This window comes from Xenopus laevis, chromosome 4L, assembly GCF_017654675.1.
Source record: "Xenopus laevis strain J_2021 chromosome 4L, Xenopus_laevis_v10.1, whole genome shotgun sequence".
NCBI lineage: Eukaryota > Metazoa > Chordata > Amphibia > Anura > Pipidae > Xenopus > Xenopus laevis.
Window position 1 is genome coordinate 117,541,510 of NC_054377.1, and position 12,736 is coordinate 117,554,245.

Here is a 12,736-nt window from a genome sequence, read left to right on the forward strand (position 1 = left end):
GGAAGGCGAACTTTAACATCTAAAAAAGACATTTCTGGCCAGAAAAATGATTTTAAAGTTGTTTAAAGGGTGCAACGACCTGGACAGTGGCATGCCAGAGGGGGATCAAGGGCAAAAATGTATCTGAAAAATCTGCCTGTGTGTGCTTGGAAGAGATAGTGTAGGGGGAGAGCTGTTAGTGATTTCAGGGACAGATGATAGTAAGTTTGCTGGCTAGTAATCTGCTTGATACTGCTCTGTATTGGAGGGACAGAAGTCTGCAGGGATTTGAGGGACATTTTAGCTTAGGTAGCTTTGCTGGCTAGTAATCTACTGTTCTCTTTAAACAACTGCCATACGTTGACCTTGTAGGCATTGTTTGCCCAGTTTTTTTGGACGCAGCCACTGAAGCACAGTTGCCAGAAAAAATATGCCATATAAATGCTGAAAATAGTAATTTTTCGCCATACGTTGACCTTGTAGACATTGTTTGCCCAGTTTTTTTGGTTGCAGCCACTGAAGCACAGTTGCCAGAAAAAATATGCCATATAAATGCTGAAAATAGTCATTTTTTGCCATACGTTGACCTTGTAGGCATTGTTTGCCCAGTTTTTTTGGTCGCAGCCACTGAAGCACAGTTGCCAGAAAAAATATGCCATATAAATGCTGAAAATAGTAATTTTTTGCCATATACGTTGAGTCAACGTATGGCAAAAAATGACTATTTTCAGCATTTATATGGCATATTTTTTCTGGCCTCTGTGCTTCAGTGGCTGCGGCCAAAAAAACTGGGCAAACAATGCCTACAAGGTCAACGTCGTTGACCTTGTAGGCATTGTTTGCCCAGTTTTTTTGGCCGCAGCCACTGAAGCACAGAGGCCAGAAAAAATATGCCATATAAATGCTGAAAATAGTCATTTTTTTGGTCGCAGCCACTGAAGCACAGTTGCCAGAAAAATTATGCCATATAAATGCTGAAAATATAAATTTTTTTGGTTGCAGCCACTGAAGCACAGAGGCCAGAAAAATTATGCCATATAAATGCTGAAAATATAAATTTTTTTGGTTGCAGCCACTGAAGCACAGAGGCCAGAAAAATTATGCCATATAAATGCTGAAAATATGCATTTTTTTGGTTGCAGCCACTGAAGCACAGAGGCCAGAAAAATTATGCCATATAAATGCAGAAAATATGCATTTTTTTGGTCGCAGCCACTGAAGCACAGTTGCCAGAAAAATTATGCCATATAAATGCTGCAAATATAAATTTTTTTGGTTGCAGCCACTGAAGCACAGAGGCCAGAAAAATTATGCCATATAAATGCTGAAAATATAAATTTTTTTGGTTGCAGCCACTGAAGCACAGAGGCCAGAAAAATTATGCCATATAAATGCTGAAAATATGCATTTTTTTGGTTGCAGCCACTGAAGCACAGAGGCCAGAAAAATTATGCCATATAAATGCAGAAAATATGCATTTTTTTGGACGCAGCCACTGAAGCACAGTTGCCAGAAAAAATATGCCATATAAATGCTGAAAATAGTCATTTTTTGCCATACGTTGACCTTGTAGACATTGTTTGCCCAGTTTTTTTGGTTGCAGCCACTGAAGCACAGAGGCCAGAAAAAATTAAACCAGTAGGGTTTGCACCCTAGTTTGTAACGGTGGCGGAGGGAGGAGGACGCTAAAGGACAGCTGTGTGTGGAGTCATGAGGCTTGAAGAGAAGGACAGCTGCATAGAAGTCAGAACAAGTCTTCCGGCGTGCAGTAACCCTCCGAGATCCACCCCTCATTCATTTTAATAAAGGTCAGGTAATCGACACTTTTGTGACCTAGGCGAGTTCTCTTCTCAGTTACAATCCCTCCTGCTGCACTGAAGGTCCTTTCTGAGAGCACACTTGAGGCTGGGCAAGACAAGAGGTTCATGGCAAATTGTGACAGCTCTGGCCACAGATCAAGCCTGCACACCCAGTAGTCCAGGGGTTCATCGCTCCTCAGAGTGTCGATATCTGCAGTTAATGCCAGGTAGTCCGCTACCTGCCGGTCGAGGCGTTCTTTGAGGGTGGATCCAGAAGGGTTGTGGCGCTGCCTTGGACAGAAAAACATTTGCATGTCTGACGTTACAGACTGGCCAAAGGGCTTTGTCCTTGCAGGTGTGCTCGTGGCAGGATTACTGGCACCTCTGCCCCTGGAATGTTGATGAGTTCCTGAAGTGACATCACCCTTAAAAGCATTGTACAACATGTTTTGCAGGCTGGTTTGTAAATGCCGCATCTTTTCGGACTTGTGGTATGTTGGTAACATTTCTGACACTTTATGCTTGTACCGAGGGTCTAGTAGCGTTGCGACCCAGTACAGGTCCTTCTCCTTAAGCCTCTTGATACGGGGGTCCTTCAACAGGCATGACAGCATGAAAGACCCCATTCTCACAAGGTTGGATGCAGAGCTATCCATCTCCGCTTCCTCATTATCAAGGACTGCATCATCCACGGTCTCCTCCCCCCAGCCACGTACAAGACCAGGGGTCCCCAAAAGGTCACCACTAGCCCCCTGGGAAGCCTGCTCCTGTTGGTCCTCCTCCTCCTCCTCCACAAAGCCACCTTCCTCCTCTGACTCCACTTCTGGCACCTCTCCCTGCATTGCAGCAGGTGCCTGGGTTCGTTCTGGTGATTCCGACCAGAAATCGCGCGCTTCCAGCTCCTCGTCACGCTGGTCTACAGCCTCATCTGTCACTCGTCGCACGGCACGCTCCAGGAAGAAAGCGAAGGGTATTAGGTCGCTGATGGTGCCTTCGGTGCGACTGACCATATTTGTCACCTCTTCAAAAGGTCGCATGAGCCTGCAGGCATCGCGCATAAGCACCCAGTAACGGGGGAAAAAAATCCCCAGCTCTGCAGATCCAGTCCTACCACCCAGTTCAAAAAGGTACTCGTTGACGGCCCTTTGTTGTTGCAGCAGACGTTCCAACATAAGGAGCGTTGAATTCCAGCGAGTCTGGCTGTCAGAAATCAAACGCCTGACTGGCATGTTGTAGCGCTGCTGAATGTCAGCAAGGCGTGCCATGGCTGTGTAGGAACGTCTGAAATGGGCCGACACCTTTCTGGACTGGGTGAGAACGTCCTGGAATCCTGGGTACTTGGAGACAAAACGTTGGACTATTAAATTAAACAAGTTAAATTGCCCAGTCTCAACGCTGCCAACAGATTGCTTCCATTGTCACACACCACTTTTCCGATCTGCAGTTGGTGTGGGGTCAGCCACCGATCGGCCTGTGACTGCAGAGATGACAGGAGTACAGATCCGGTATGGTTTTTGCTTTCCAGGCACGTCATCCCCAAGACAGCGTGACAACGGCGTACCTGGCACGTCGAATAGCCTAGGGGGAGCTGGGGGTGCACAGGTGTGGAGGAGGAGAAGGAGGACCCAGCAGCAGAGTAAGAAGAAGAAGAGGAAGAAGACGAGGTAGAGAGCGATGGAGGAGTAGAGGTGGTGGCAGAACCGCGTGCAATCCGTGGCGGTGACACCAACTCCACTGTTGTTGTTGAGCTACCCATTCCCTGCTTCCCAGCCATTACCAAGTTCACCCAGTGGGCAGTGTAGGTGACATACCTGCCCTGACCATGCTTGGAGGACCATGCGTCAGTAGTCATATGGACCTTTGGCCCAACACTAAGTGACAGAGATGCGGTAACTTGGCTCTGCACATGTTGGTACAGGTGTGGTATTCCCTTTTTAGAAAAAAAATTGCGGCTGGGTACCTTCCACTGCGGTGTCCCAATTGCTACAAATTTGCGGAAGGCCTCAGAGTCCACCAGCTGGTATGGTAAAAGCTGGCGGGCTAAGAGTGCAGACAAGCCAGCTGTCAGACGCCGGGCAAGGGGGTGACAGTCAGACATTGGCTTCTTACGCTCAAACATGGCCTTCACAGAAACTTGGCTGGTGGCAGATGACTGGGAATGGGAACAGGTGGTCAAGGTGGAAGGCGGAGTGGAGGGTGGTTCAGACGGGTCAAGGAGAGCAGAGGTAGAGCAGTAAGATGCTGGACCAGAAGGAGTGTGGCTTTTAGTTTGCCTGTTGCCTTTGAGGTGTTGCTCCCAAAGTGCTTTGTGCTTGCCGCTCATGTGCCTTCGCATAGAAGTTGTACCTATGTGGCTGTTGGGCTTACCAAGGCTCAGTTTCTGACTGCACTCATTGCAAATTACAATGCTTTTGTCAGAGGCACACACATTAAAAAAATCCCACACTGCTGACTTTTTGGAAGTGTGCGATCTGGCGGTAACAGTAGAAGTTGGCGGCATTGGCGGCAATGGCGGGTGCGTTGGCCGGCTGAACACAGGTGCCGATACATGTTGTTGCCCTACTGATCCCTGCGGGCTGTCCTCCCTGCTTCTTCTAAGTCTTATTCTCCTACTGCCTCTCTGACTCTCCGTCTCTCCATCTGAACTACCCTCCTCTTGCTCTCTTCTACTAGGCACCCACAAAACATCAATCTCCTCATCATCATTCTCCTCAGATGCATCAATTTCTTCTGACACATCACAGAAGGAAGCAGCAGCGGGGACCTCCTCCTCATCACTCATTATGTCCATCTCTATCGTGTTCTCTGCCAGAATTAAATCTGGTGTAACGTCCTCATCTCCTTCATCTTCTTCTGGCAATAATGGTTGCGCATTACTCAGTTCAAGAAACTCATGGGAAAATAACTCCTCTGACTCCAGTGAAGAAGGGGCACCGGTGGTGGAGGAAGTGTTACGTGGGGTGGCCATAGCAGTGGAGGATGAGGAGGATGTTGTGGTAAAGTTAGAAACGGTAGAGGATGGGGTGTGCTGTGTAAGCCAGTCAACTACCTCTTCAGCATTTTGGGAGTTCAGGGTCATTGGCTTTTTAAAACTGGGCAATTTGCTAGGGCCACAGGATTGCATAGCAGCACGGCCCCTAGCACGGCCTCTGCGTGGCGGCCTGCCTTTGCCTGGCATTATTTTTAAAAAAACAACAACAACAAAAACTCAGTTGGTTTTTCTGGAAACGATAATACACACAGCTAGATGGCAGTTTGAAGAAAACAGTGTGCAAATAATGCCTACAAGATCAACGTATACACTACTACAGCGGTGGATACGGATTACGTAAAATATATGAATGCTGCTTGAAAAAAAGTAACTCAAGTGGTTTTTCTAGAGACGATAATATTATCAATATTTAGACAAAATGTGAACAAGCTCACACAGCTAGATGGCGGTTTGAAGAAAACACTGTGCAAATAATGCCTACAAGGTCAACGTATACACTACTACAGCGGTGGATACGGATTACGTAAAATATATGAATGCTGCTTGAAAAAAAGTAACTCAAGTGGTTTTTCTAGAGACGATAATATTATCAATATTTAGACAAAATGTGAACAAGCTCACACAGCTAGATGGCGGTTTGAAGAAAACACTGTGCAAATAATGCCTACAAGGTCAACGTATACACTACTACAGCGGTGGATACGGATTACGTAAAATATATGAATGCTGCTTGAAAAAAGTCACTCCGGTGTTTTTTCTAGAGACGATAATATTATCAATATTTAGACAGAATGTGAACAAGGTCACACAGCTAGATGGCAGTTGGTTGAATAACACACTGGGCAAAAAATGCCTACAGGGCAAATAATGCCTAAAAGGTCAATTTATACACTAATACAGCGATGGATACGGATTACGTAAAATATATTATGGCTGCTTGAAAAAAGTCACTCCGGTGTTTTTTCTGGAGACGGTAATATTATGGATATTTAGACAGAATGTGAACAAGGTCACACAGCTAGATGGCAGTTGGTTGAATAACACACTGGGCAAAAAATGCCTACAGGGCAAATAATGCCTAAAAGGTCAATTTATACACTAATACAGCAATGGATACGGATTACGTAAAATATATTATGGCTGCTTGAAAAAAGTCACTCCGGTGTTTTTTCTGGAGACGGTAATATTATGGATATTTAGACAGAATGTGAACAAGGTCACACAGCTAGATGGCAGTTGGTTGAATAACACACTGGGCAAAAAATGCCTACAGGGCAAATAATGCCTAAAAGGTCAATTTATACACTAATACAGCGATGGATACGGATTACGTAAAATATATTATGGCTGCTTGAAAAAAGTCACTCCGGTGTTTTTTCTGGAGACGGTAATATTATGGATATTTAGACAGAATGTGAACAAGGTCACACAGCTAGATGGCAGTTGGTTGAATAACACACTGGGCAAAAAATGCCTACAGGGCAAATAATGCCTAAAAGGTCAACTTATACACTACTACAGCGATGGATACGGATTACGTAAAATATATTATGGCTGCTTGAAAAAAGTCACTCCGGTGTTTTTTCTGGAGACGGTAATATTATGGATATTTAGACAGAATGTGAACAAGGTCACACAGCTAGATGGCAGTTGGTTGAATAACACACTGGGCAAAAAATGCCTACAGGGCAAATAATGCCTAAAAGGTCAATTTATACACTAATACAGCGATGGATACGGATTACGTAAAATATATTATGGCTGCTTGAAAAAAGTCACTCCGGTGTTTTTTCTGGAGACGGTAATATTATGGATATTTAGACAGAATGTGAACAAGGTCACACAGCTAGATGGCAGTTGGTTGAATAACACACTGGGCAAAAAATGCCTACAGGGCAAATAATGCCTAAAAGGTCAATTTATACACTAATACAGCGATGGATACGGATTACGTAAAATATATTATGGCTGCTTGAAAAAAGTCACTCCGGTGTTTTTTTCTGGAGACGGTAATATTATGGATATTTAGACAGAATGTGAACAAGGTCACACAGCTAGATGGCAGTTGGTTGAATAACACACTGGGCAAAAAATGCCTACAGGGCAAATAATGCCTAAAAGGTCAACTTATACACTACTACAGCGATGGATACGGATTACGTAAAATATATTATGGCTGCTTGAAAAAAGTCACTCCGGTGTTTTTTCTGGAGACGGTAATATTATGGATATTTAGACAGAATGTGAACAAGGTCACACAGCTAGATGGCAGTTGGTTGAATAACACACTGGGCAAATAATGCCTACAGGGCAAATAATGCCTAAAAGGTCAACTTATACACTACTACAGCGGTAGTAAAATAAAAAAAAGTAAAATAAAAAAAAAATGAATATTAAAAAAAAAAAATTAAAGTTGGTGCTGCTGAACTACTAGGAGCAGCAGATTAGCACACCAGTCCCACTCCCCAACACTGCTAGACTAATAGCACTGGGCTCTTATAGTAGTAGTAGTAGTAGTAGTAGTAAAACAACAAAAAAATAAATAAAAGCAGTCCTTACAAGGACTACTGTTATTGCAGCAGTCAGCAGATGAGATCAGAAGCAGGACAGCTGCCCACTGCAGCTACATACAGAGCACTGCAGTAGAAGGTAGATTACTAGCCAGCAAAGCTACCTAAGCTTAAATGTCCCTCAAACCCCTGCAGACTTCTGTCCCTCCAATAACAGAGCAGTATCAAAACGATTACTAGCCAGCAAACTTTCAACTGTCCCTGAAATCACTAACAGGCAGCAGCTCTCTCCCTACACTATCTCTTCAGCACACACAGGCAGAGTGAAAAAACGCTGCAGGGCTTCGGTTTTTATAGGGAAGGGGAGTGGTCCAGGGGAGAGCTTCCTGATTGGCTGCCATGTACCTGCTGGTCTGGGGTGAGAGGGCAAAAAAAAGCGCCAACAATGGCGAACCCAAAATGGCGAACGTCGCGCGACGTTCGCGAACTTCCGGCGAGCGCGAACACCCGATGTTCGCGCGAACAAGTTCGCCGGCGAACAGTTCGCGCCATCTCTAATCACATGTTTTATAAATATTGTACACTGAGAATGGGCAGTACAAACTGGTATTCTTTGGACCTACACATTATAGATAACAACTTAGGTTAGTGTATAAGCGTCATCCTCCAATCTTTAACACTCTTTATGGGTTATGTAATTAAAGGCACTAAGTTTGCCCAGGGGCAGTAACCTATAGCAACCAATCAGCAGGTAGAATTTCCTGGTCACATGTTTAAAAGCAAACATCTTATTGGTTGCTACTGGTTACTGCTCCTGGGCAAACTTAGTGCCTTTTATTACATGTGGGGATTTTTTGTCCCACTTATTTACTGTCTCATAGACAGAACATAGACCTCATCATCAGGCCCGGACTGGCAATCTGTGGGTTCTGGCAAATGCCAGAGGGGCTGCTGTATGGTTCCATAGAATGTTACCATATAGTGGGCAGGTAGGGGGCTGTTTGGGCCTCTGTGTACTTGGAATGGCAGGGCCTATTTTGACACATCATCTTCAATCCTAGTTTTAATTTATAGCAAATGACAGGGTAGGAACTGAATGGAAGATTCCTTGTGAAGGATTGGGAATAATATACAGCTAAATGTAGGAAGCAGTGGGGAAAAGCCCAATGGGAGCAACAGGTTTGGAGTGGTGGAAAAGTAGTTTATATAGAGAGGTTACCAAAACATTTGAGCAACGAACCAATGGAAGATCTGCCATGGTAGCCACTGATGTAATCAAAGTGATATGACCCTGTCCAGATGCTATGTATAACTTCAGTGCTCTGTAGCTGCCTTAGTTAAAATTAAAATGTTAATTTTCAATAAATATTGAGTTCTTTTATGGGAAACGTGTTTTTTAATCTCTCTCTCGCTCTCTCTCTTTCTCTCTCTCTCTAATATATACAAATAGAAATATCTACAAGAAACAAATATGCTGACGTTATTTTCTTAGTACAAATGATTTTAATGTACACCTCACAATTCATCTCGTTGCATTTCAGATGTATCATCCCTAACTATGCTGTAATATTAAACTATGTTTATTTTATGTCAAGTATCATGCAACTTGGCATCTTACCGTGAACAGATAGATACATTTCTATATTATCATCACCAGCATCATTGAGGGCAGAGCAGATATACATTCCTGTGTCATCTACAGTTGGAGAGATAATTACCAGCGATCCTGAGGATAGAAGCCTGGATGGGCAGTGATAAGATGCAAACTGTAACCTTCACAATTGCACATATAACACAACAACACTATAAAATGTAAATATATAATGTAAATATACACAATATATGCACACATATCAAGAATTTGGAATTTAAAGGAGAACTTAAGCTTAACTAAAGAAGTAGCTAGAAATGTTGTACATTATATTTTGGGCTTCTGTAGCAGCCAAATGCAACCACAGCCATTTAGCAGTAAAGATCTGTGTCTCCAAAGATGCCCCAGTAGCTCCCCATCTTCTTTTCTGCTGATTCACTGCACATGCTCTGTGCTGCTGTCACATACTGAGCTTACACTCATAATATACAGTACACATATAATATAAATGTCACAATATAAGGCTGATTAGTAAATTATACAGATAATTACTACATGGCAGCACAGAAACCAGTGCAATTAGTATCAGAATTTAATAATCAGCCCTGTAGCATCAGCCAGTGGCGTAACTAGATATTACTGGGCCCCACAGCAAATTATTTTTCAGGCCCCCAAAATGTTTTGGGGTTGACTTGTTTCTCCAATATTTATTGAAATTTTATATGAATTAGGGCCCATGGGGCCCCTATACCTCCTGGGCCCCCCTGCAGCCGCAGGGTCTGCTTCCTCTATAGTTACGCCCCTGGCATCAGCTTATATTACAGACCAACCTCATTTTCTGCTGGATAATTAGTGACAACCCCTAAGCTTAGCTTCCCAACAGCTGCTCAGAGCCCACTGAGCATGTGAGTGTCACAGACATTTTCCAAGATGGTGACCCCCCTGTGACAAGTTTGAAGTCCTGGATCATTGCTGCTATTGACAAGCTGAAACTTTAGGCTGGTGCAATAAGTTCAGTATATAAAATATGGCATTTTTAGCCATATTAATTTTTAGGGTTTAGTTCTCCTAACACAAAAGAAGTGGAGGCCTATTTATCAGCATTCTCATTTTATGGTTTTTGAAACCATGAATAAACCCACTTTCTCTTAAACCACAAATGTCATGAAATGTATTAAAAAATCCAAATATCAAATGTATGAATGAAAAAAAGCTGAAAAATGCGCTAAAAAATATGAATACCTTGAAATTCTCTATGTTTTTCAGACAATTACTAACGAAAAACATTTCTGAAAACCTCTAAAAGTCTGCATTGATTACAGGATCAGCGCAGCTCCCATTGACTTCTATAGGGCTTTGACAACTTTTACCTGGCAAATGTTTGTATTAGAGTTTTTCGTGGTTTTTACACATAATAAATTTGGAATATTTAGAGCTTTAAGGAAATATATAAAACCATTCATTTTTAGAAATTCATGAAAAAAAACAAAAGAAATTCAAATGTTGAATGCACAATGACTGGAAAGCTCAAGATCTAACAGCTACTGTATGACATTAGCTAAAATGTATCACGGGTAATGTTTATTGATTCTGTTTTTCAAGTCCAATTAAAAGAAGACTAGTATGCCAGTAAAAAATTGCAAATTTACCAAAATCACAAGAATGAATTTCTACAGACAGAAATTTTTCCAGGTTCAGACTGACAAACAGCCACCACTTTAGAATCTCAATCACTATGTCATATTCCACATCTTTCGTTCTTACCCTACACATATTGATTTACAGTTCCCTTACCGATACATATTCTGATTGAGGTCAGTATTAATCAGCTGTCCATTCTTCTTCCACTGGATTTTGGGTTTAGGGGTGCCCGTGACTTCACATGGCAGTGTGGTTTGGATATTTATCTTTGCCGTAATATTAGTTGGCTCAGAGTTTATTGTTGGAGGATCTAAACAGACAAAAGTACAATTTATACTAACCCCTAATATATATTGGGTATAACTAAAAATACCTGAAATATCTCAATGACTTATTGTATATGATGAGTTATATGCTGTTTGCATCCTGCTTTTCTTCTCAGGAGTGTAACAATGGGCAGTTAATAAATGTAAAACTGGTTTCTAGTCATGCTTCCAGTAGATGTTGAGCATAATAGTGGTTTTTTTTTGCACAGCAGCAGTTACACATTATTATAGTTCTCATACCAGATCTATGAAGTCCTGGCCCCAGAGGACAAATTATCATGAAACTTTGTAGAATGCTTCCTTAGATGTGCACTCAAGATGATTATTGATAAAAAAGCATTTTTAGGGCATGAGTGGGCCCTTATTTACACAGCAACCTGCACACCACCTGATGATTTCTGAACTAACTTAGGAGGTCCCTTTAGCATATAAACACTAGGGATGCACCAGGATTCGGTTCGAGATTCGGCCAGGATTCGGCCTTTTTCAGCTGGATTCGGATTTGGCCGAATCCTTCAGCCTGGCCGAACCGAATCCGAAATTAGGGACGGGGAGGAAAATTACGTTACTTTTTGTCACAAACAAAGAAAGTAAAAAAAATGTTTACCCCTTCCCACCCCTAATTTGCATATGCAAATTAGGATTTGGTTCGGTATTTGGCTGAATCTTTAGCAAAGGATTTGGGGGGTTCAGCCAAATCCAAAATAGTGGATTCGGTGCATCCCTAATAAACACCATGGAGATGGTGTCAGAATGAATTTTTACCTTGAAAACTAGACAAACTTCAAATTTAAATTCAGAATTTGGTATATCTTGCTACCATGAATAACGTTTGTATTGAAAGATTCCTTCTTTGCTTCTTATATTCTATCTTATTTGTTTTTATAGTCCCTCCTCCTTGTGCCTTATTGGCTAAGCATTGGTTTACTAGGATAGCCTGTTACTAGGTTTCTAGTGCACAAAGAGGTTTGGACTCGGCCGGCAGGACACCAGGAAAAAATCCAGTGGGCCCTAGGCCTTGCTTGTCCTGCTAGCCCAGACCCACTCCTCATATGCGCATTCGATCGTGCATTCTCTGCATCCAATCACTGCTCTCCCCTACCCCAATTGCAGAGGGGAGAAAAAAGCAGTATGCACTGCTGGGGGTATGGGGGTGGAGGGGTGTTTGGCTGGGACAGGGGGGCCAGTACGAGCTGTGCACAAAATGCGTAAGGCTATGAATTGTCCTATATGTATTTAAAATAAAGTTTGACATTTTTTTACTATGCCTCTTTGTGGAATCTGTGAGTGCCTACTGTTTCTTTCATGGTTTGAGGTTTTCTACTCGAGCTGGAGACCTGGGGCTTGTGCGATAAGGGTGAACTGTTTCGCTTCTTGTGGTCACATACTAAAAAGCCTTTCATGTTGCCCTCAAAGTTTTGTATCAGCATACTGTTATACATACCATAGACCAAGAGATTGATTTGCCTTTGGCTAGATCCAGCTGCATTAGTAGCAAGACAGAAGTACTGCCCTATGTCGGCAACATTTACTGATGGAATATACAGCGATCCGTTCTCTGATATAAAAAACCTACAACAAACAAAAAAAAAGAGGTATAGTTAATTTGCCTCCATTTCTTTAAATCTGATAATATGTTACATACATTTAAAAAATGGTTTCCAAGCTTTGGTAATTGATGTAACAATGTGTGACATAAGCAATGTGCAATCATTATCATTTGCATGGATCATTACAATTAACTGCTGTGCCATGTTTCCCAAATTACTTAATAATAATACATAATTTTCCATTTGTACTGTCATGCTCTGGTTTAAAATAAATATGTAGCGTGAAACTACCTATACCAATTTATACTTTAACTTACACCATTATTTTGCAGGCACAAAACATCCAAC

General features: G+C 42.3%; 1 protein-coding gene across 1 annotated transcript in view; it reads right to left on the reverse strand.

Annotated features, from left to right (window-relative positions):
* The window catches only part of hmcn1.L (hemicentin 1 L homeolog), a 149,382-nt gene that overhangs the window by 35,082 nt on the left and 101,564 nt on the right, over nt 1-12,736 (reverse strand). Inside the window, 3 exon segments of the mRNA XM_041590706.1 lie at nt 8,899-9,020; nt 10,666-10,822; nt 12,283-12,410. Coding sequence (XP_041446640.1) covers nt 8,899-9,020; nt 10,666-10,822; nt 12,283-12,410 — 407 coding nt within the window.